Source organism: Bombus flavifrons, chromosome 14 (genome assembly GCF_040668555.2).
Source record: "Bombus flavifrons isolate JBK064 chromosome 14, iyBomFlav1_principal, whole genome shotgun sequence".
NCBI lineage: Eukaryota > Metazoa > Arthropoda > Insecta > Hymenoptera > Apidae > Bombus > Bombus flavifrons.
Window position 1 is genome coordinate 6230341 of NC_138455.1, and position 24536 is coordinate 6254876.

The following is a 24536-nucleotide window of genomic DNA, read 5'->3' on the forward strand; positions in this document are numbered from 1 at the left end:
AAATAAATTTTAATTTTACACGAGCCCATATTTTTACTTATATTTGCAATTGAAATTTTTTCAATTATTAACGATAAAAGTTAAAAATTCAAGACAAATTAGTTATCAAAAATTATGTAATCTCAATATGATAACTTTGAATTAAAAAGTAAATCATAGTTTGTATTTTGTAACGCAAGATGACGTTTATGTTAATTTTTAACGCAATAGTGCACGTGTAACCATAGAAATCACATGATCTCTTAAATTAAAATACGTGTATATAAATTTTTCTTTTTATAATTTCAATTCCCATAATTTTTTGTTACGGTATGTATATAATTACTTGTTTAGTTACATGTTATTTCATTATAATGCAATGAAAATCGTTTGTTGTTTTCAGTGTCGTTATCTACTCAATATGAATAAAGACGAAAAAATTCAATTGTTACGAGATGCAATCGATATTTATCCCAATTTTCCAAAGCCTGGCATTATATATCGGTAAATAATAAAAGTATATTATTTAATTAATATTATATTTTTTGATTTATTAGGGTTATATAGTTAATGTCAAATATTATCATGTGAAAAATTGCATGTGTTCATAAAGTAATGTTATTGTACTTTGAGCTTTATTATATATTTTCAGAGATATATTTGGAGTATTTCGCAATATTGTAGCATTGAGAGCAATGAAAGATTTAATAGTGGAACACATCTTATTTTTGGAAGTTGATTTGGTTGTAGGTTTAGATTCAAGAGGTTTTCTTTTTGGTCCAATCATATGCATGGAATTGGGAAAACCTTTTTTACCAGTTAGGAAGAAAGGAAAACTCCCAGGAAACGTTGTGCAACATACTTTTACTCTTGAATATGGACAGGTTCATATATAAAACAAAATTTGTAGAGTATTGTAATTATAGGTATATTTTACTTTAATGTTACTTTCAATATTATTTCTGGGGTTCATTTGTACAGGATACTTTTGAAATACAAACGAAACATATAAAAAAAGGTACAAGAGTACTTATCGTAGATGATTTACTAGCAACAGGAGGTAATTAATATATAATAACAGAAAAATAAATGTCCTTACTATTTTACAAGTAAAAAAGTGGGTTTTAATAATAATGTGTCCATAGGTTCTATGCTAGCTGCAATAAGTTTAATAAAATCAACTGGTGCTGAAGTGATTGAATGTTTAACAATAATTGAATTAACTGGATTAAAGGGAAGAGAAAAGCTTGGTGTACCTGTTCACTCATTTGTTCAATATGATTAATCTTTCTGAAGTAACATAAAATGCACAATTTTTTATTTAAAGGCTTTAGACAATATAAAGTGCAATATTAACATTCTCAAACCAAGCATTTAAATAAAAGAGCATTTTTATAACAACAAAACAATATTTTTGTAAAATAAGTCTATATATAGAAATGTTTTGTTATTTTGTAATTCAATTTATGAAGATACGTCATAATACTTACAAATTATAAATATTGTATAAAAATTTTAGTAAATATAAATTAGTAAATCTCAACAGAGTTTTAAATACTGTATAACATCTTTTTACATTAAAATCTTTATTTCTGCAAGCATGATACAAAAGAAATATTAATTCTTTTGTTATAATCTTGTAATATATAAAACATGTTAACTATTAACTACTCTTGATTTTTTAGATCTTAAAGAACTCAAAAAACTTTGTACTTCATATTCTAATTTGTTCACATCTTCTTGTAACTGAAAATAACGTTTTGTTTTGCCATTTTTCGAACATACAATATCTTTATCACTTGTAGTATCTAAATTTAAATGCAAGGTACCATGAAATTGATCACAAATACATTCGCAACTAACTTTGTATGTTTCTGCTGGTCTTTGTTCTGTTCTTATTTCCCAATTCGCATCAAACAATTGTTGTTTGAAACATTTATGTGCCTCTAAAAGAAACAAATTTGAATTCCCACAATTTATATATTGCTGTAATGTTTCAAGAATATACAGTACCCTTTAATCTTGTTTGATTGATTTGATCCATAAAAGCTTTTGCTTCATGTTCCAGTCTATTTATTTCTGCAATTTTTATAATTTTTTGATTGCATTGACGCATAATTCTTTGTTTTTTCTTTAACTTTTCTAATTCGAGAACAGAGATTTCATCTGTTAAAAATTTGGGAAAATCATGTAACATAAATGGTGGATATGGCCCTTTGGAAGGTAATGTAATTACTTCATCCCTAGAAAACATAATGTGTAATATAGTGCTTAATATAAAAATACAAAAATATTGTTACAATCAAAAGAAAATTGCTTTACCTAAGGTAATGGCTAGGATGTATTCTTAATGGTAAATTATTATCAAGCTGTTGAGCAACTTTTAGTAATTCATGTGCGCCAATATGACCTTGTTTAGTAAAATATCTTTTAATATTTTCTTGTGCTTGTAATGAAGAAATGATAATTTCGCGGGAACATATACTGTATGCAACAATACTCATCAATAGAAGTGAGGGTTTTTTACAGGATATTAGATTATCCCATAAAATTAACCACTCAGGACCAGATAAGACTTCACTCATACCAGTCTTTAAAAGAGGCCATGCATATTCACTAGATGTTATTCCTCGTTCACAAAAAACATTTAACAAGGACGGATCTGCTTGTAGAAGAATATTTTCTATTATACCTAACACATTTAATGGTGGTAAAGGATGATATTCAAACCACTTTTGACAATAATTCAATAATATAGTTAAAATGAGTTCAAAGCCAAGTAGTAGATCTTTCTGTAATAAAAATAAAGCAGTTAATTTCTCTTGATGTGTCATCTGTTTCAGTATATTACGAATATATATTATATATTTTATTACCTGAAATATAATAAGAAATGGAAAAACTAAATTTGGTAAAAATGAACATTGTACTAATAAAGGACACCATTGTATTAAGCAATGAACAGTAGTCATTAATAATATATGTTTACTTCTACTTGCTAATGGATAGTTTTTTAAAATGTCTGAAGTGAAATCTATACTAGCAGCTTTATTAGCCAAGGCATTATATGAACATTTATTAGCTGGCAAATTTAGAATAGTCGACCATATTAATACTCGATATTTTCCAGGATATTCTCCATATTCTTTTAAAATAAGTATTAATCTTTCTAAGCGTAATTCGTGTTTAATGTTTTGTCTAACACATTGTAAGTGATCATATATTCCATGTGCAAGTGGTCTACATGGTTCTATTAACTTTTGCAAAGATTCACATTTTTTTGAAAATAATTTCTCACTAATTATTAATTTCAGATGACCCTCCTTTTCTATATATGCTATATACCTGCCAGCGGAAGAAACTGCAATTTTTTTTATTGGTTTGGTAACTTGTAGAATATCAATGACACAAGACTGATTCAGATCAAAGAAGTAAAGATTAGAGCTTGATAAAATACATGCCATTATACTAATTGTTCCACTATCCAAAGATGGTACAAGTGATAAATATTTCACTCCAATAAAATTGTCTGGCAAATTTAAAGTTTTCATTAAATTCCAGTTACACGTATTCAGAATGACAATTTTATTTTGAGTGCTAACTATAATCATTGCTCTTCCATTTTGTGTAAAGACAAAGTCTTTAATATTTCGTATTCCAAATATCTTTGCATCAATTTTAACATTGTTTTCTAATTGATTGAAATTCCATACTTGGAAAGTATCATTGTAATAGAGTACAACAATGTGTCCTAAGTTTGAAAAACTTGTCTTTTTTATTATAAAATTTTTTGGACAAGCTCTTAACTGTTGAGCTTTATTACAGGAGTTTAGACACCATATTATAACTTCTTTATGTGAAGAAGTTAAACAATAATTTTTGTAAAAAGAAACATATACTGGGGGTACCTTATGAGCAATTAACAAGCAAAATTGAGAAACATCTGCATTTATTCTCAATATTTTTATGTCAGCTGTAGCAAGACCAACTAATATTTCAAGTTTATTTATGGGATTAAATGCCACGAATGTTGCTCGTCCGACGTTTCCTAATTTTTGATAGGAAGGACAATTATTCATTAGATCGATGTAATATAAATATCCTGCTGTATCACTTGCAATAAAGTGTTCTTCAGTCCAATCAAATGCTATATGCGAAAAATTAACTTTTGATGGACATTGTATCCTTTTAATTGCTTCTGGTTCAAGTTCATAACTATTACTATCGAGTTTTCTTAAATTCTGCCATTTTTTCTTATACATTATATTAATTTTTAAACAATAGATAGTTTCATTTAAATATCAATGATCTTTAGGTTATGTTTACGTTTAGAAATGTCAAACATGACATTATTTACATCATACCGGTTTTGCTTGTTTGAAACTTTTACTTGACAGATAGAATTAAGAAAAAAAAAGAAAATTGGTGATAAAACTATATAATCATATAATCATATTAAATTATTTAAAAATTATGCATCTTGCATTGGATTATTTTCTATTGTCACGTGTATATTGTAGATTAACTACTAACTAAATAATAATTATAATTGCGAAATGAAATATTGCTCAATTCTAAAATATGTCTTTATAGCATATTATATGGTTCTTTAATTTTCTATTTTGCCGCTTCGAATTTGTGAAATATTTTTGTTATTTCTTACGTCATTAACTGCATAGTGAGTGAAATAAGATCTAGACAGTTTGGGTTCTGTGGCTGTTTATTGAAATGATGGCAGTTGATTCTATATCAATTAAAGAATTTTAAAGATTAATTTCTCGCTAAAGAGATTATTAATATTTCGGGTGATTTATAACGTGATATGTCAGATAATTGCAAAATGGTAAGATATATTTTTTATTTTTATTTTATAGAAGTTGTTTTTCGTTGCGATCTGACTTTTAGGTTATATACAACTTGTGTTGAGGTGTTATGAAAGCAAATAATCATCTCCCACATTTCAGTTGTCAAAATAATTATTTTTTATATATCCTTGATGTAATTCTTTTATTAGTAATTGAATAAAATTATTTTAAAATGTTTAATTTCTCGTATAATGATACATATAATAAATATAACAGTAATTTGAAAATATTTCTTTTAATGAATTTTATGTTATTTAAGAGAGACAATAATTTTAGGTTAATTTATATTAAAAAATTAAATTAATAATTTTTTCTAATTCAATTTTAATCAAACTTATTTTTATTTCTAGTCTGTTGCTGAATTCTTAAAGGGTTTGCCTTCGCACAATGAAAATAATTTTGCTAATTTTCATACAGATAGTGGAAACAGAACTTGTGTAAAAAAACCTTCAGTTTATCTTCCTACAAAGGACCATCCTTCAGAACAAAGTAAGATAATTTCAATATATATTTATGTATTTCTACGATGAATATTAAAAAATAAATGATTATAAATATAATTATTATTTTCATTTATATATGCAGTTATAGTCACAGAGAAAACAACCATATTGTTAAGGTACCTTCATCAACATTGGGATAAAAATGTAAAAAATTTTATATATTTTTGTAAAAGTATTTTTTACAATTATATTTATATTAATTATATATATATTAATTATATTTTTCAGCATGCTGATAGAAAACGTGATATTTTATCTGCTAATGGTGACTCAGAAGATGATGCTGCTACAGTCCATAGCAAAAGGCCACGTCTTGATTTAAACCATACCATTTAAAATACACCTCAGTTATAATTTTCATTGTTTACTAAACTACATTTCCATTATCTGCTAAACTAATTTTCATTGTCTATTAAACTATGTGATTCTCGAATGTTACAAACATATCTACAGTTCAGAAAAATTATTTCAAAACGTTGCTCTTTTAGTTTCTAAATGTATAATTTGGATTAAATATTATGTGAAATATCAAAAATATAGGAAAAAACGTTTTCAAGTAATATTTCTTTAGATATGTAAAGTCATTATAATTTTGTGATCATTTCATACTACTTTGTATTCTTGTAATTCGATTGGAAAAATTCGTATTAGCACATTAAATAATACTCTACATTGCACAATATGTACAAATAAATATGTTCATTATTACTGGTAAAACTTAAAATTTAAAACTGTAATTAATGCAACACATATACATCACAATTCAGGAAATAACTACTAAAATTTCCTTAATTGAGGTCGTAATGGACCATTTATCTCGAAATAATTTTATAAATTTATGTTACAAATGCTCATCATTTTAAATATGTATTGCATATTTAGTGGTATAAGCTCTCAATATATATCTAATTTAAGAAAAATATATGTGATGTTTTATTTTATAAATGTCAGGTTATTTTGTTAAATTTTTTTCTTGTAATATTATGTCAAGATGTAGACAAGAGTTTAACTAAATAAAAACCTTGGTAATAAGTATACGACTAGAAAAGTATGGCAATAAATTTTCGTTTTCGAAAAATAAGCAGTATTTTATGTAGATTTTATATTTTTATACTGTATAAAGTACAATTAAAAAATAATTTTTTTAGAAACAGACAGAGTTTTACTTTTCAATGTCATTTTATTTACAAAATTTCTGTCATTAGTTTTATTTGATTTTATTTTAAATTTAAAATCTTTTTAAATCTAATGTATAATTCTTAGATTGGTATCTCTGGTGACAGAATAAATTTCCTCTCTGAAATTAAACGGTTATAAAGTAAATATACGATCAAGTCTGTAAATAATACAATACCTCGTAATGCTATGTCTTGATTATTGTCTTTCTAGTTTTATTATATGTTCTTATATTATTTTATTTTAAATTTATGTAATTATTTAGCTTTTTTCTTCTTCATTTTTTAAAGAATGTATAAAAAAACACGTATAAATGCATCGTGAATCTACATTTAAAGATGGTTACGCCTATGATTTGTGATAGGTTAAAGTGTTTATGTTGATTCGTTAATACTGAAAGAATATTTTACTATGCCACTTATCATTATTACTGGTATACCGTGTAGTAGTAAAACAACACGAACTTTCGAATTAAAGGAATATTTTATGAACAAAGGAAAAAATGTAAAAGTTATAAGTGAAATTGATGTTGTTACTAAAAGAGGTTTCGATCGAAATATATTTTATGCTGGTTAGATACTACTTTATTTTAGTTTTATTATTAACGAAGAACATTCAGATTTATTTTGATTTTACTATTTGCTGTAGATTCTAAAAACGAAAAAAGTGTGAGAAGTGACATAAAGTCAGCAGCTCAGCGAATGTTAAACACAAATGATATATTAATTATTGACGGTAGTAATTATATTAAAGGATATCGTTATGAGATATATTGTATGACAAAACTATACAAAACTCCTCAGTGTACAATATTTTGTGATATACCAGTTGAGCATGCTTGGTTGTGGAATGAGAAAAGACCAAAATATGAACAATATAACAGAGAAATTTTCGATGCACTTGTAATGAGGTAATCAAAAGTATCATGGATTAAATGTGACACTTTTTTAATGAAATAAAGTCAGAGATTTATAATATAATTCATAGATATGAAACACCAGACAATAAAAACCGTTGGGATACACCACTATTTGCTGTATCAGCAGAAGATGATTTAAAATTTGATGAAATTTATAAATCGTTGTATGAAGTAAAAGCACCAAAACCAAATTTAAGTACACAATGTGTTAGTATTGTCATATATATGACTTAAAATTTAAATTGATTAATATAATTTTTAATTTGATTATATCATATTTCAGCCACCATTGTCATCTACTAACTATTTATATGAATTGGATACTGTAACTCAAGAAGTAGCTAATGTAAGTTGCTTAAAAATTGTTACTTATTAGCCAAGCATAATAAAATTTGTAGTAAATATTATAAGAGATGTTAAACATCATAAACAACATTATTATGACAAATCATAAATATGTATTTTCTATTTTGGCAAAGGCAATATTATCAGCTAAGCAACTGGGTATTGAAAGTGAATTTAAGATACCAGGATATAATTTAACAGTACAGAATCCATGTACTGCAGCACAGCTTATGAGGCTACGAAGACAATTTTTAACTTATAGTAAAATGCAACAAATTGAAATTAACCAAATTGCATTATTATTTGTACAATATCTTAATAAAAGTTTGTAAATAGAGAAGGTATTGATATATTTGATCATTAATCATTTTTTATGAGGCAATAAAAATCTGTTAATTAAATTTTCAGAAATGTACTTTTTTAATAAAAAATTACATTAGAGAGTACATCATTAGGCCTATTTTATTTTATAGTAATTTTGGCCTGCATGTATTTTGCATTTTAAGATAAACTTTGGTTGCACAATATTACTGACTGTTTGGTTTGTAATAACATAATATCAAGTACATATTATAAACAATTTTGAAACAGATATTGACATTTGTGAGACTTGAATATTGTATATCTTTGAAAAAATTGGTAAAATAATGAATACTACAATGAAAAATACCAGAATTGTGGAATTGCACTCTCTTTAAGATATTAATATAACTGACAGAATTAGACAAGGCAACATTGGTTTGTAAGAGAAATTTGACAAATAAAATGAAATTTGTCTTCAAACTGGTTGGAAAAAATATTGCATAGTACGTACATGCAACCAAATCGAGTTTCTTTTATTTCATATTATGACGCTATTTAGTAAATATCTCAAACAATAAACATTAATGATATGCTAAATCACAAATATTGAACTCAAAAGAAAAATTGCAAAACTGTTATTAGTACTAAAGAAGAGTCTCTTTGAACTTGTATCAACTTTTGTCGATATTTAAAACAATAATTGCATAATTTTATTATCCAATTTGCTAACAATAGAGCTGTCATGTTTGGCAGTTACTTACAGTGAAATGAAATTCTCGATAAAAAGATATTAGTTCAACTTTTAACAATATTTAAAGATTTTTGTTACTTTTTCTAGACTTAAATTACCTAATATTGACTTGTTTCATGAAGTATAACAGCTTTGCTTTTGTAGTAATGAACCTATTACATAATGCATTTACAATTACATCAATTTTTCTTACAAGTGAAACACAGGAAGTCGTCAATAGTTAGTTTTCTTGTTCTTGCATACCATTACTTTCAGTGCCATTTCTATAATTCACATTGTTATCTATGTGTCTTTTAGGTTTTCGACAAACAAAATATACACTATTATATTCACATTGCAACATACTGTTAACGTTTTGTGCATATCGCGTTTTTACGCGCGTTTCTTCCTTCTAAAAATATTCTAAGTTGTAAAATTCGATTAAGTTTTTAGTATTATATAACAGTCAATGTCCTTTTATGAAGTTAATTACCTCTAATTGAAATCCAAATCCGTGAATCACATCGCGAACTACATCGTAGCTTGGTTCTATAGAATCTTCCATTGGCATATCACTAAAATGATACAATAGTGGACCAAGATTTATCCATATACCTCCTGGCTTTAAAATTTTATAAATAGTTTCAATAAATTGTACAACATTATTTGCGCAATCTATAAAAAAACACGTGGCTACACAATCCCAGTGATTGTCTTCTGTATAAACCTGAAGTACAAAAATAGAAATTTTTAAGATATTTATTTATTTTTAATATGTCCTGATATTTACCTCCAGGAAATCCCCAGCTGCCATGGAGAATTGCGCATTTTCTGGAAGATCACTAGGATTTACATCTGGGAAGAACACAGCTTGAGTTTGATGTTCTGGTTTTAAATTGTTCATATATTGATGTACCCACGGATGTACTTGATATGAATTTACTCCTCTACATCTATAAAGTATTAAATATGAATAGTAAAAGTCATCTTAAAAGGAATACTGTTTGCTAAAAATATTTAACTTTTACCTACTTATTTAATACAAAATGAGAAGCAAAGAGCATAAAAAGGGAAAATTCATTTCCTTGGCAAGTATATCCACGTCTCGCAATTTCATATGCTAGTCTTCCCAAACCTGCTCCAGGTACTAGAATTTGCACGTCTGATGGTGTACTGGAAATTTACCTATCATTTCATACTTTTCTGAACTATGTTCTACTACACCACTGTAGCTAGATTCTAGATGTCTGAATATATTTTGATAGAACATTTTATTCGTGTAATGTGTTCAGAAAGTTTGAAGGGGTCATACCAATAATCTACAGGAAATTGATTCATAATTTCATCTATAATAGGCTGATAACACGCCATTCGTTCTTCGGTACCTTCCACGCTCCAATCACGAACCAGTTGTTTAATGGTTGCTTGAACCTTTTCTTGATCAGCCATTACTGGACGAGGATTTAATGTCTGCAATTAGACCTACCTATATTTTGTACAATAGAATATACTTTTATAAAAAAAGAAGCTTGTTAAAATGATAAAAAAAATCCAAGCTTGAATGAGAGAAATAGGTAAAATATTTCTTCCTAGGCAATTAGTGTTATAGTAACAAAACTTTATTGAGAGTTTTCTTCAAGAGTGTTAATGGTTAAATTAACTTCAACAATTAATGAGAAGCTATATTGGTATAGTTTTAAGATTTTCTATTTTGTTAGTTTTCTATTTTGAATAAAATAAAATAAAATAAAATATCATGTGACAGCATGAACACAATTGTGTTTATGTTTAATAAGGTTAATAGAATTAATTAGTCACAATTTTAAAAACATATCATATTATACAACAGAATATACATGCCACACACCAGGTGAACTTTTCTTACACTGTCAGTCTGTGCAGTAGCTGGGCTCACATTTTCAAAAATATGTGCTACATCCTTTATGATAAGCTTAATTATCTCATCATTATTTTCAATACATCTTTTAACTTCTTGCAGATGTTCTCTATATTTTGACAAAAGCTTCTGATGATGAGCTGGAAGCGATAGCAAATATGATTCTGTTTTCTTAACCCTTAATAGTGAGTGATTTCTGTAAAAAGAAAATTTTGATATAAGTAACATTTATAATATTATTACATTCGTAAGTTTTAAGCTTCATGCTTCACACAATTATGAATTTATAGTTATACAATCATGAATATTAAACTAATTTAAGTAGGACAACAATTGAAAAACATAGCCATATCATAATTGAAAACCTATACATTTTTCTTGCTAAATACTCAAATTATGATACCTTTACTTTTAAAAACTATATTACAGCAATGTAATGTAAAAAATTATTCCTATAATTGTAGGATAACTATGAAAACTGCAAATAAAATATAAACTCAATGCCATATCGTTGAAGGTTAAGCAGTGATATTAAGAAGTTTTGACGATAATCGAAAAATTTTGAACGATATCTTATAAAGTTATGCCGGAGTACTATGTTCGATGAAAAAAGCAAAAGAATAAGAGCAATAAAGATAAGAACGAAACATCGATTCGAGGATTAGAGTCAATCAAACAAAACGATTTTTAATGATATACTTACTTGTAATATTTAAAAGCTGAGACGATACGTTGAAAGTGTTTCCTCTCTTCTTCATCCTCGTAAGTGTCGTGCATTTTTTTTGGATAAGGATTCGACATTGTTTCCATTTTTATATTCGAACGTGGAGCTTAGTATTTTAATGAGTTTTTTAGCACGACGTTCAGTGGCGGCTTTCTTGGTGCACGCGTTATGACGCGTTTATAGTACTACGATAAATTATTCTTTAAGGCTGAATCGCCAGCAGATTTGAATTTATTAACAAATTCGCGTTGAGATAAATATCATTTCATTTCTTTTAATATGTCAAAAATATATTTTATATGTAAAGGAATAACATCGTTCGGTTACTTGTGATATCAAGCTTTTTGTAATTTTAATCACAAATACAAAAAAATACAAAATACTTGTAATAGTTAAAATATGTATATATATGTATAAGCTCTGGTATAACCTAATATAATTTATATAAAAACTCACATTTGTCTCTTAATAAGAGAAAATATTTTATATTAAACAGAAAAAGACAAAATAAGATTTTGTTGACGTCATTTCTTAATTTTACACTACAATAGGTTATATGGTATAATTTTTCTATATGATTCATTACAATTAGCAAGAAATATATTACTTAAAAAAGTGAAAAAAACTGTAAGAGTAACTATCATCGTTTAATTCCTTATGATACAATGATCTATAATCTACACGATAATTAAAGCTACTTCAGAAATTCAAATTTTGTTAAGAGTCAAATAAAATTTGATTAATACTTGTTCCAATAATTTGGCATTATTGTAACGCAGAAAATCCATAAAATTTCTCGTTTACCACAATTGGAAACTGTGCCAAGGCACAACTTGCATATCCGCAGAGTTTCTATAGCTGTTGCAAGTTGCAGGTAGCACTCTGTCGTCCACGCCATTTTTAAAAGGAGCTCAGTCGCTAATCAACCGCGGTAGGGTACACTTGGAACCTCTCCGCGAATATTGTATCGAGCTTGCGACTTTTTTCCGCGTTTAGTGTTGCCGTATCAGGCATTTCGCAATGACAGCAGTGTAAGGAGTTTGTTTTAAACTCTTCGTTGAGTGTATAAACGGGGGTGTTTATTAGAAATATTCAATAGGAAGCACCAGCACGAGAAACATGTCTAGTGCACCACAAATGTCCAGTGGGCTTAGCAAGCTCAAAAAGAAACATTTTCGAGTTAAACATCAAAAGGTTAAGCTGTTCCGTGCAAACGAACCTCTTCTTAGTGTTTTTATGTGGGGTGTCAATCACACGGTGAGTATTAACATAACTGCGTGACAGCGTCGTACGTCATCGAAATGCCATTTTCTTCTTTCACTCTCTTCAAGCTGGATAGAATCGGAAATTTATGAAAAACGCTGCGTTATTCTACGTCACGTTTTACATTAATGTAATTTTCTCCTATAATATTCTTGGAAGTTAAGAAAATATGTATTTGAAACGCGTCCTGCGCTATTTTTCTATTGTACTATATATTTGCAAATTGTTGTCGGGTTTTATATTTGCGTTTATAAGATTTTATGAAATCTTTTTATTAGTAATCAGGAGTAATGAAGGATTTATATCACTATAGTAAATTTTTTGATACAACATTGTAATTTTATCTAAATTTAAAATCATGTTATGTTTCCTATAGTTACCGCATGTTTATTTGTATATGAAATAAAAATTTAGTTTATTAAGAAGTATTATACATTTGAAAAAGCTGAAGTTTAAAAAATTACTTAATTATATAATTGAATCAGTTTTTTCCATTTTAATATGTAGTTGTTCTTTTAGTTCAATAAATAGTAGTATAAATGTGCAATTATAATTGTTTCCATATATACAATTATACAATATATACAATTATTTCCATATTCACATTTGTGGATGATGACATCTATGTACACAAATATATAATCCCAATATGTAAAAATTATGTGATAAATTTGTGCAATAAATATATAAATACATGTCTTGATGTAATTTGTATTTTTTGTATATAATCTTTTATAGTAACTTTTGCAGTAGTGTTCATAATAACAACTTATTTAGGAAATTATGTTTACATAAATGTTACATGTAACATACACGTATTACAGATAAATGAGCTTAGTCATGTTAATATACCAGTAGTGCTCCTGCCAGACGATTTCAGAGCTTATAGCAAGTTAAAAGTGGATAACCATCTTTTTAACAAGTAAGTTGTATTACATTATATGCCAAAATATGTGTTAATTCAATATTAAAGGAAATGACAAACGTTAAAGGAAAAATTTTGAACTTAAACGTAGTTAATAGTGAGTTGAGTCATAAGGGTAATGCTCTGTTTGATATTAGGAAGAATTTATTAATGTAAATGTAAAGTAACTCTCTGAGGTGGCCTATTCTAAATATATCGCTAAATACTGAATTGCTAGGTTGGTCACTGCTTTTAATAATAGAATGAATGAAGGTCCTCCTGATCTGAAATTATAGTTAATGATAAAGATATTCATAGCTTTACTCCTTAACTTAAAAAATGTTTGTATTCTTAGTAGATATATATGGAACCTATATATATGAAATCTGTATGTTATATATGTTAAAAATTTATACTTTCCAAGCAGAAGGTTACTCATATATTCAACTTTTTGTTTTAGGGAAAATATGCCCTCGCACTTTAAGTTTAAAGAATATTGTCCGTTGGTATTCAGAAATTTACGGGAAAGATTTGGTATAGATGATTTGGACTATAAGGAATCAATGACAAGGTAAAAAATAATTTATTTTGTAAATCATATTTCTCAAATACATTAAGTTCATTTCAGAAAATAATTGAAAAATATTATTAAAGTAATTATAATATGCAGTACTTGTTTAAGATGTACTATATGAATAAGAAGTAAAGCATAATTTATTTTTTTTTTAATTTTAATATTAGTTTATTGCACTGCATGTCAAAGATATGTTTTATTCTGTGACTGCTTTCTGCATATGTTATTATAACTGTAATACACATATAAAGTATCTGTATGTATTATTATAACTTGGTAAATATTTCTTTACTTATTTTCCTATACAGCACATTCACTTATTTATAGAGTATTGCAGATTTAGGGGCTTTACTTGATACAACCTTGAAGGAAGATAATCCACCCAATGACTCATACACAAATCATTGCAATTAAAAGTTTTATCATGATATTTGAAATTAATTTTGTATTGAAATATCATAAGAAACATATTTTGTTACAATATTACATTTTGTAAAAATAATTATATCATTTTGAGATACATCTATCATATTATATCAAATATAAATTTAAAGAAATAAGGAAAAGAAATATTTTTAATTTCAGCATAAATTCAACTATAACGAAAAAGAAAGAGAATGCATTAACAGGAACATAATGTTATTGTTACTAACATATTTCAGTATATAAAATTTAGTGTACTATATTGCAGTTACATAAATGTGTATAACTATACATGGAAACAATAAATTTTCTTCATTTCTTTACAAATAGAAAGTATTACTTTTCATTTAAATGTAATACATAAGGATTGTTGATAGTAAATTGTAATACAAGAATTTTGATACTAGATGTCGGGCATTTAATCCTTCCCTATCAGAGAGGCATTGGAATTTGGCTAGGAATGGGAAGACTCATAAATTGGTTCAGCATTGTGCTACTGCTCCTTCAATAACTTTTTCTCCTTCTCCTGTTCTTTCGCAAATTCCAGTCCTAAATAAACCACTACGTTCCTACAGTTTTAAACCAAAGCGTCTGAGGTTAGCCAGACTTGATTTTTCACTTTGTGCGTGTTGCTTGTGGCTAACACGTTTTTATGAGACTTTCATTAAATATAAGAAATCAGCTCAAAGGAACACAGTTGATTGTACACAATTCTTTTCTAGTATTATATTACCGTACTTAGACTATATGTTCATAATTAAATGTTTGTAGAGCGTTAGAAGAATTAGAGTTAGTGTTAAAGCATGAACTTATCTTCATTTAGTTTAGTTTATGTATTTATTGGATATATTATGTTTATGTATATATTGATCATTTTAGTTGTAATAGTATAGTATGTGAATAACAGTATCATTATTGGTTAGTTATTATGCTTAATAACTATTGTTTTTTTTTAAATGCATGCTAATATATGTGGTAGAGGTATACTAATAGTGTTTCAGAAATTCAGAGAAAGAAAAACGTTTTTATTGCTGGAAATAAATAATTTACTATGCCATTGCGCTAAACTAATATTAATATTGTTTTTATCATTTCCAGATCACAACCAATATTAGAGGACTCATCTGGAAAAAGTGGTGCAAAATTTTACCAGTCTTATGATAAACTGTTTATTATCAAAACTCTCACAAAGGAAGAGGTAGAAAGAATGTATTCGTTTTTAAAACACTATCATCCAGTATGTAGAATTGTTATTTATACATGTAAACTATTATATATATATTTGCTTTTTCTTAAATAAAACTAACAATTTTCCTTCTGTATATATTAGTATATTGTAGAAAGGCACGGAAAAACTTTGTTACCCCAATATCTTGGCATGTATCGTTTGACAGTAGATGGAGTTGAACATTATGTCGTTGCCATAAGAAATGTATTTTCAAATCATTTAACTACTCATAAAAAATTCGATCTAAAAGGCTCGACAGTAGATCGTGAAGCATCTGACAAAGAAAAGGAAAAAGATTTGCCTACTTATAAAGATAATGATTTTGTTAAAGAGGGAACGAAAATTTATATCGGCGAAGAGGCAAAAACTAAACTTATAGAGACGTTAACCGCTGATGTCGACGTGAGTTTCATTTCTTATTTATTGTATTTATGTAATTGTACATTTTATATTTATTGACAAATTGATTATTATAGTTTTTAACAAAATTGCATTTGATGGATTATTCTCTATTACTTGGACTGCACGATTGTGCGCGGGCCGAACAAGAAAACAGAGAACGTGCAGAAAGAGAGGAGGAGGAGGATAATCATGAAGAAGAGGATGATAGCGAATCTGGAAGTGGGCTTGATTCACGAGGCCCAATGGGAGAGTATGCATTTTTACGATATAGTGAAGTATTTCATAGAATTTTACTTTCGAAATTTGTAACGTAACATTTTTATTAGCCGTCTATGGAGTTGGAGCGGTGTTGCAGGTATGGCAACGCCTCCTGAATCACCACATGCCACGTTGTTGCGCGACACGAGTTTACAATATGAAGATGCCATAATTCCTGAATTAGATATTTATGCGATTCCTAGTAAAGAAGGTAATATTGCTTACAATTAACACATAAATATTTAAATTAACATCCAAATTTTGTTTTATTTCAGGTGCACCTACAAAGGAAATTTATTTTTTAGCCATAATAGATGTGCTAACTCATTATGGTGTGCGTAAGCAGGCAGCAAAGGCAGCTAAAACAGTGAAGTATGGTGCTAATGTCGATGGTATATCCACCTGTGATCCAGAACAATACGGCAAGCGATTTATAGAGTTCATGAGCAAAGCTATAGAATAAGCTCGTTGTTCGTTGTTGTTAAGCTTGTAAATTTGGACCGCTTGTTCGAAAGTCGTGATGACACTATCGTTTTTTACTGCGTTTATGTTAAGTGCATCGAATTCGTTCCTCGCACTTTGATGTTTGACCATAAAGATCTTTATTTGGTATGTACTGTTATTTGGTCAGTACCGTTGATTACATATTTCAGTATTCCTTATAACATTTACAATGGAGTTAGAAGCATAACACAATTTCGTGGATTACAAACTCTTAGAAGATCTGTCAACAAATTTTTTCCAGGGAATATTTTAGTAGTTTTTATAACCAGTGACATATTTTCTCAGTATTTAATTACAATTTTTCTATAAAGACAATTGTCAAATACTGTAGTTTTCTTGTGTTCTTTATTTTTCTTTCATTTTATGTATATCTTCAAAACGTGAGACTTACATTAGTTTTTCGTACATTATGTGTACAATCAGGAACACATAAAAATTCTGTTAGAAAAGTTTATTGTAGATTATTTTTATTTTGTGAGGTGATACTCAATATTATACTCAAAGAAATAGTTTTTACGCATATTTGTTTAATGTCTATTATTTCGTTGTATGAATTATTGATATATAAATAATGCTAACAGAAGTGTGTATTGTATATTGTTTTTGGTACACATAATGTGCTATAAAAGCTGCGTTAATTACCGTCATTTGACAGTAAATGATATGTAATATTAGTTTATTGGAAAATATTAAAATTAATGTTGATGTTACATATGATAATCAGAATTATAGGGACACGATTAAGTGTTTCACAAAGGAAGCCTACATTTATCGTAAAGAGTCTCTCAATTTCGTCAAGATGAATTATAATGCTTCTGATCTAGTGTCTGTGGTGTTGTCTGGAATGTTTAAATATTCGAGGTATAACGTAATGGCTTTTACAGCGAGAACTTTCGTTTTTGGTAGGTCTAAAAAAAGAGGAGAGAAGTAATATATTATATGCGCAGAAGGTACTATAGTGTAAGAGCTTGAAACTTTAAAAAAATTATTAGTAAATGTTAAAGTCTGTAAATGTCACCTCTTTGATCATTTCAGTTACCGCGAATTGGTGTTAAGACCATCGATTCGTTTAGTTTGTGAAGTTACATTTACAGGGAACAAGAAGAACTGTACGTATTATGCGCGATATATGTCTCCTTTAATTTGTAAAGTGCTCAAACTTAGCCGATGATTCCATTAGAGAAATTAAGTAAAGAAGTATGAAATATATTTTTTTGGCGCATTGCGAATGGAATGCTAATTTATAATATTTATAAAGAAAACTATTTAATCAAAGTATGTTTGTTTTATTTCCTCTTTTACGTAAAAATTATCTAGAATCAATTTGTTGAAAATGTGTTCAGTTTTGAACAGCATATGAAGTGATACGTTCCTTTGTAGCATTCGATTCATAATGCGTCAAGCTTCGGCGTAATCAGTAGCACAAGATCTCGCTTAATAATTTTAATGCAAGATAATTTAATGCAGCTTCATTTTTTTATTCGATAAACTTTATATTAAAAAATTGCTTGTTATTAATTATATTTTAAGACCGTATATCATTACATTATGCAAAAACAAAAAGGAGAATGTATCGTTGCATGATACTCTACCTTTAAATAATCTATTGTAATAATCAATTTTTTATAATTTGTTAAAACTGATCATAATATAACGACTAATTACTTTACTAATTAAGGTATTCATCTAGTCTTGATACTTTATATGATTTTATACATTGCCAGTACATTGGAAAAACCACAAAAGTAAATGAAAATGCATATTGCCAACAAAGGTGTATTATAAAAAAACAGTTATTACAGTTATAAAAATACGCTCAATTTCTGTAATGTTATAGATTCTGTAAGAGAAAATATAAATTGTTTTGTCAACTACGATTTACTGTTACATAGTAACAAATCTTTCAAACGTATATTTCTTTTTTTCTATTATTATATATTCATTGACTTACAAATCTCGAAAGAATTTAAAGTTTATATGCAACAACTTTAGTCTATTATAGACTTTGAAACATATAGATTTATAAACGGTTTGCTTAATTAAATTGCAAGAAAGATTTTGTTTATTTTTCAATTTAGATTTTTGCAATTCGCACCATGTAGAAACGATGTATATATTCACTATTTTACTGTTGGCAGTATATATCCAGGCTTCTGTTATCCTAACATTTGTATTATTCACAGAGTCTGTATTGTATAAGCCACGGGAAATAAATGGACATTTAACACAATAAGGAATTATAAATAAAAAAATATTAGGAAAGAGAATGTTGAATTTTATTTTATAATATGCTCTAGATAATAAAAGATATTGGTTGTAATAATATGATTACATAGTTTAAACTAAAAACAATTATTTTTTATGTATAAAGTAAATTACTAACGAATGATAAATATTTTATCATCAAATGAAACAAAAATATACTAGGTAATTATATACTTAAAATTAATTTGTACTTTAGTTATTGCATCCAAAATTGAAGAAAATTTAATTTCTTCGCGTCTTTGGTTTTTATATATGTTTTGTATATATTTAACTTTTTTGTTATAGGGTTTATCATGTTTCAAGATTAAACCAATAACATGTCAAAAACTTCCTTAATAAATTATATACGGAGTTTCTTTGAGTTATTTTGTTCTGAACCACAGTAATCTTTTTGAGAAGTGGAATTCTCTCCTGGGCTCAAATAACCGCTGCGTTTCCTTCTTGCAATAGGTGAAACTTGTTTTAAATGCTCCATATCATTAAATACTACTTGTGCACCTCCTCCACTAGTTGGTAATATGTCTCCCTATCATCCAAGAATTGTATCATTATTCTATCTAAATATATCGATATTTTGAAAACATTAATAATACAAACTTTGTATAATTTAGTTTCAAGTTCACCATCTGTGTCTTGTTCTTGAGCAACAAGACAGTATCTGGATGCTTTATTTGTTATATCTTTCGGATCTATCAGTTGCTTGACGCTTATTCGTTTATTTCGAATTACTGGTTGAAGGATAGTACCAACCGGAACTAATCCAGGAGGTCGATGATCAAGCCATCTATCTGCACTTTGTGACCGTCTATAGCGCGGATTCACTACTGGAATTCTATCCTACAAATGATTAAAGGTAATATAATTTTATTTTTAATATATAACTTAAAATCATAACAATTATTATATTTACTTTTCTACTTGGTCGGGTATCATTGCAATCTTCAAATTTAATCGTAGAGACAGTTTTTGTAGTAGTTTTTGGTGTAGTTGTAATAAGTATAGATTCCGAGACAGTGTTCGGAACAGTTGTAGTAATTTTCGATGTTATCGGCATTTCAACATCGTTCTGTACATGAATTGTTTCCTTGGATTCTGGTCTATCATTTTTACTCATCTCATCATCGTTTATTAATATTTGTTTCACTAATTTCAGCTTATCTTCTTTTTCTTTCATTTGATTCTAAAGAAATGAGAGATTTAGATAAATTAGTAATTATACAGGATGATTCTACGCGAAAAAAGAAGTTGAAAATATAGAATAACAATTCCTTTTTTAATTTCTTTTTTTTTTTTTAATTTTTCCATCGAGACAACGATCTACAGTGAGATCCGTTATAACGTACCGCACGCGTACCGAGCGAAAATTCTAAGTCGATTTTCTCGAAAACAAAGCCTCAAACGAAAGATTTTTATTCTATATTTTCGACTTCTTTTTTCGCGTAGAATCACCCCCTTTTCACTTGTACCACCAGTTACAAACCACCCTGTATAAGGTATGTACAATTAATACAATATACCTGAAGAATTTCACGTTGCCGACGAAGTTTGCTTTCCAGTTCTTTACTCATTTTATCAGTTTCTGCTTGAATTTTACTATTATATTTTTCTTTTACCCTCTGCTTATCTATTGCACGTTGATTCAGTAACATACTCTTGTTCTGTAACTGCAAAGGTTTTGTTTGATTGTTAGAAGAATGTTTTATTTGACAAAAAGAAATGCAGATAGATTAATATAAAATAAAGAGTTACATCTTGTTTCATATGCCTGATTATATCGTTTGCATTATTTAATCTAGATAGTAGAGTATCAATTTGAGCTTCTGTTTTACAAATATGAGCTTCCAAAGCAGAGATCTGAAAAAATTTTATGCTGAAGATTTAACTGTTATAATTATTGCTATAAAGACTTACCTTCTTTTGCCGTTGATCGTTTGATGCTTTCAATGTAGAGTTTTCAATTTTTAAAGATACATTTTCCCGTTCGATTTTTACTATCATGTTTCTAAAATTCGTTTCTAAAAAATGAACAAATTTGATATAAATTTTCGGAAAATATGTTTTTCAATCAATATGTTTAAAAATTACGTTTCTGTTTCAGGTCTTCTTGTAAAATATTCCGCTTCTGAATACGCAATTCTAAGAAACGTATAAGTGTAGTAATTATTTCGTCATTATGTGGACTTGTTATTTCCATCTCTGGGAATGACCCTCCAAGACTGGAAAAAAATGTATCACATAACAAAATAATTTTTTTATTATTAATTAATAATCTAATCATTAATTTAATAATTTATTCTTACTAATTAATTATTACTAGTGTTTGATTTAGTCATTACTTTAATCATTTACCTGTATACTAAACCCAAATCAACTTCCAAATCAGCAGCAGCTGGATTACCAGCATTTTCTAATCTGTTTCTTGCTTCTTTAAATATCTATCAAAAAGTAATGTCAATAACTAAATATGTACAAAAATTATTTTAATATATTACTATATATATGTATTTTTCCTTACTTTATTAGCTTGTCTTCTACCAGGTATGTATCCTAAATCTAATTTTGAAGTTGTGGAATTTGTAATTTGTACTTCTTGACTAACTTCAGCAAACTTTAAGACTTGCTATATAGAAAAAGAAAAATTTTATTATATTGAATTTATATTCCAAATATTACTTGCCTCCAAAACATAAATACTTACAATAGTTTCATCATAATCGTTAGTACTAGGATTCACACAAGTGATCATTCTAACATTTCCCTCGCCATCGAAGTAATTCTTAAATAACTGTGTTATTTTAGAATCTCTATAAGGAACTATTTTATTTGTACCTTGAGTTTGATTTTCACGTAGTATTTCCAAGCAAGTGCGTAGTGTCATTAACGAATTATTTATATTTCCTATTTTAACAAATATAAGTCACATAAACATAAAAGAGCAATGATATATTTTGATAAATTACCTGCTTCTCTAAGTCTTTGTCCAGTGTTTTTTGAACGGTTTGTACGCTCACTTCCTGCCAAATCTACTAAAGACAATTGACTAACACAAATCACTCGTTTATTTTGGACAATTTGTTCACCTTCCTTATCTAATGGTGCCTGGTAAGATATTAACATTGTAGGTATAATACAGTTATACAGTATAATTAGATTACTTTACCTGGACAAGTCTTATAGTAAAAACACTGTGAGATCTGCTTGATTCTGTATTAAGATTAGTATGTGCAATATGTCTTTTACATTGCCCACGTTGGAATATTTCAAATGCTTCTTCCGAACTCTTTACTTCTACTTCTGTACATCCGTGAACATACATATTTCTATTTCCATCTTCACGAATAATTTTATTTTGCAAAGTTCTAAATTGTTTCAGAATTTTTTTTTTAATAAATTCCATAAAATGTCGACTACATTTTTAAAATGTATACTCACTTAGTTTTTCCATCATTTTCTTCCAATAAATCATATACACTATTATTATAGACTTCTATATATGTTACAAAAACTGAATATGCATTATCTTCATCAACATCTAATATTTCTGATTCGTTACTTAAATTTAAGACATTTTCATTGTTATCGTTATTACCATCTCCTTTAAATCTTTGAATAATATATAAAACATTAAAATTTTACATAAACATGGTAGAAAATACCTAATCTCAAAAAATTAAAAAAAAAACCTTACTGTCTAAAAGCTTTTCCATTGTAAGAAGCAACAAGTTTTTGAAGTTCATTCTGCCTATCCAATAGCGCATCAACTTCACTTTGTATATCAAAGCCATTTAGTTTATCAGGTTTAAAGACAAATTTTTTTGTTTGATAGTTTGCTATGCTATTAAAAATAACATCTAAACTACGAGGCATGATGCCTGCATCATGCAGATTACCAGACATAGTGTAAGTTTTGCCACTTCCAGTTACTCCATATGTGAAGAGTAAACTATTTTTACCATTAATAAGATTTCGAATAAGTGGCAATGCTACTATATCAAATACTTCTCCTTGAGAAGAATTTGGACCAAAAATGTGACTAAAAGACGTTTGAATAGCTTTATTTACATTACGACCATTTGTTACTGATTCTGAAGGTGTAATAACAAAGCTTGTGTCAGAAATAATCTTTATACAAGATTCATCATTGGGATGAACCATTGGCCTTATGCGACAAAAGACTTTAACAGGTTCCTTAATTGCATCATTATCACATTTCGGTCGGTTTCCGTACTTTCGTATTGCAACAAGTGGTTTTGAATTCCTAGTGGAAGTGAATAAGAATTACTGATTAGACGTTACTATTATTTATTCTAAATAAGTAGTTTAATTTATAAAAAAATATAATAATATGGAAAAATATAATAATATGATATAATAATATGGAAAGTTGTAAAATAAATATCGTTATTATCATAAAAATAAAATAAAATATAAACTTACACAGATTTCATAGTAGAACCAATTATCAAGTACAAGACTAATAAAAATTATCTCATACAATTGTTTAAGAACCTTATATAGATAGATTATCTCTATTATTTTCTATTTGTTATAAAAGTCGTTACATTTAATAAGTTAAAAATTCGAACATCTATGAACTGAAGTAAGCCTCTAGATCACTTATGGCGAGTTTCTATTTAACGAAAGAAACGTTGAAAATTATATTAAGGGCAGAGAGGATACTCTCCGTTAGATGTAAACTTTTTATGAATTGTCCGTAGCACTATCATATAAACAGGTCCCGACACTCATATACCGAAGTTTAGGGCAAACTATCTGAAAATGGAGTTGTGAAAAATCAGGGAACAGGGAAAGAAGGGAACAAGTTTTTCATTCTGCGCATGCGTGACGTGCTATGAATGTCAGACAAAGACAGAGAAGTTGTTGTTTTTCATGTTGATTTTTTACGTCTAGTTACAATCCCCGGACGGTCTTCCGTAGTAAATGTTGAAACTTGTTTGTATGATCGTGGTTCATATGTTGAAATAAAAATACGTACAAGCGCTCCACTTGCGAGACGCTCACAACATTTCGACAGTTACATGATTGGACAGATATAGTTTCCCACCTCGCAAAAAGACATTGATGAAAACACACCCCCTAGACTGGCACCTAGAATATAAGCACCAGACGCTTCGAGAAAAAGACACATTTAGATCATATTACATATCACACAAGACACTTTAAAAAAGAACTTTTCAAAATAAACATTCAGAATCACAATCATACTAGAACTCTTTAATCAACCCTCCACCTTAAACGTTAATGTCATGCAAG

At 27.9% G+C, this 24536-nt stretch overlaps 7 protein-coding genes across 11 annotated transcripts; 4 read left to right on the forward strand and 3 right to left on the reverse strand.

Annotated features, from left to right (window-relative positions):
* The first annotated feature begins 155 nt into the window (after positions 1–155).
* Positions 156–1522, forward strand: Aprt (adenine phosphoribosyltransferase). Its single transcript, XM_069127840.1, has 5 exons — positions 156–309; positions 383–483; positions 632–863; positions 961–1039; positions 1125–1522. Exons 2-5 carry the CDS (start codon positions 401–403, stop codon positions 1262–1264), a joined length of 534 nt encoding a protein of 177 aa, XP_068983941.1. The 5' UTR covers positions 156–309; positions 383–400; the 3' UTR covers positions 1265–1522.
* Positions 1511–4241, reverse strand: LOC138187254 (TBC1 domain family member 31). Its single transcript, XM_069127833.1, has 4 exons — positions 2856–4241; positions 2302–2771; positions 1993–2222; positions 1511–1925 (listed from the first exon to the last, which is right to left on the reverse strand). Exons 1-4 carry the CDS (start codon positions 4239–4241, stop codon positions 1636–1638), a joined length of 2376 nt encoding a protein of 791 aa, XP_068983934.1. The 3' UTR covers positions 1511–1635.
* A 449-nt stretch (positions 4242–4690) lies between these two features.
* Positions 4691–6269, forward strand: LOC138187261 (DET1- and DDB1-associated protein 1). Of its 2 annotated transcripts, none has more exons than XM_069127843.1 (4): positions 4691–4822; positions 5195–5333; positions 5430–5491; positions 5576–6269. In XM_069127843.1, exons 1-4 carry the CDS (start codon positions 4802–4804, stop codon positions 5681–5683), a joined length of 330 nt encoding a protein of 109 aa, XP_068983944.1. In that variant the 5' UTR covers positions 4691–4801; the 3' UTR covers positions 5684–6269. The 2 variants fall into 2 exon arrangements, with proteins under 2 accessions (XP_068983944.1, XP_068983945.1); XM_069127844.1 differs by having other exon boundaries at positions 5430–5463.
* A 501-nt stretch (positions 6270–6770) lies between these two features.
* Positions 6771–8188, forward strand: LOC138187258 (protein KTI12 homolog). Its single transcript, XM_069127839.1, has 5 exons — positions 6771–7094; positions 7172–7433; positions 7511–7649; positions 7726–7788; positions 7922–8188. The coding sequence occupies exons 1-5, from the start codon at positions 6935–6937 to the stop codon at positions 8117–8119; spliced, it is 822 nt and encodes a 273-aa protein (XP_068983940.1). The 5' UTR covers positions 6771–6934; the 3' UTR covers positions 8120–8188.
* Positions 8184–11623, reverse strand: LOC138187256 (carnosine N-methyltransferase). Of its 3 annotated transcripts, none has more exons than XM_069127837.1 (7): positions 11421–11623; positions 10706–10913; positions 10133–10290; positions 9853–9993; positions 9611–9773; positions 9314–9547; positions 8184–9232 (listed from the first exon to the last, which is right to left on the reverse strand). In XM_069127837.1, the coding sequence occupies exons 1-7, from the start codon at positions 11525–11527 to the stop codon at positions 9062–9064; spliced, it is 1182 nt and encodes a 393-aa protein (XP_068983938.1). In that variant the 5' UTR covers positions 11528–11623; the 3' UTR covers positions 8184–9061. The 3 variants fall into 3 exon arrangements, with proteins under 3 accessions (XP_068983938.1, XP_068983937.1, XP_068983939.1); XM_069127836.1 differs by having other exon boundaries at positions 10688–10913; XM_069127838.1 differs by having other exon boundaries at positions 9072–9243; positions 10688–10913.
* A 717-nt stretch (positions 11624–12340) lies between these two features.
* Positions 12341–19264, forward strand: PIP4K (phosphatidylinositol 5-phosphate 4-kinase). Of its 2 annotated transcripts, XM_069127834.1 has the most exons (9): positions 12341–12698; positions 13529–13626; positions 14069–14179; positions 15013–15201; positions 15704–15842; positions 15936–16235; positions 16310–16485; positions 16562–16704; positions 16769–19264. In XM_069127834.1, the coding sequence occupies exons 1-9, from the start codon at positions 12561–12563 to the stop codon at positions 16954–16956; spliced, it is 1482 nt and encodes a 493-aa protein (XP_068983935.1). In that variant the 5' UTR covers positions 12341–12560; the 3' UTR covers positions 16957–19264. The 2 variants fall into 2 exon arrangements, with proteins under 2 accessions (XP_068983935.1, XP_068983936.1); XM_069127835.1 differs by lacking the exon at positions 15013–15201 and having other exon boundaries at positions 12342–12698.
* LOC138187253 (kinesin-like protein KIF23) lies at positions 19252–23968 on the reverse strand. Its single transcript, XM_069127832.1, has 15 exons — positions 23700–23968; positions 22951–23520; positions 22695–22865; positions 22423–22621; positions 22223–22361; positions 21961–22160; positions 21778–21882; positions 21612–21697; positions 21348–21478; positions 21174–21277; positions 21012–21116; positions 20780–20926; positions 20173–20442; positions 19860–20099; positions 19252–19788 (listed from the first exon to the last, which is right to left on the reverse strand). Exons 1-15 carry the CDS (start codon positions 23708–23710, stop codon positions 19603–19605), a joined length of 2664 nt encoding a protein of 887 aa, XP_068983933.1. The 5' UTR covers positions 23711–23968; the 3' UTR covers positions 19252–19602.
* Positions 23969–24536: the final 568 nt, after the last annotated feature.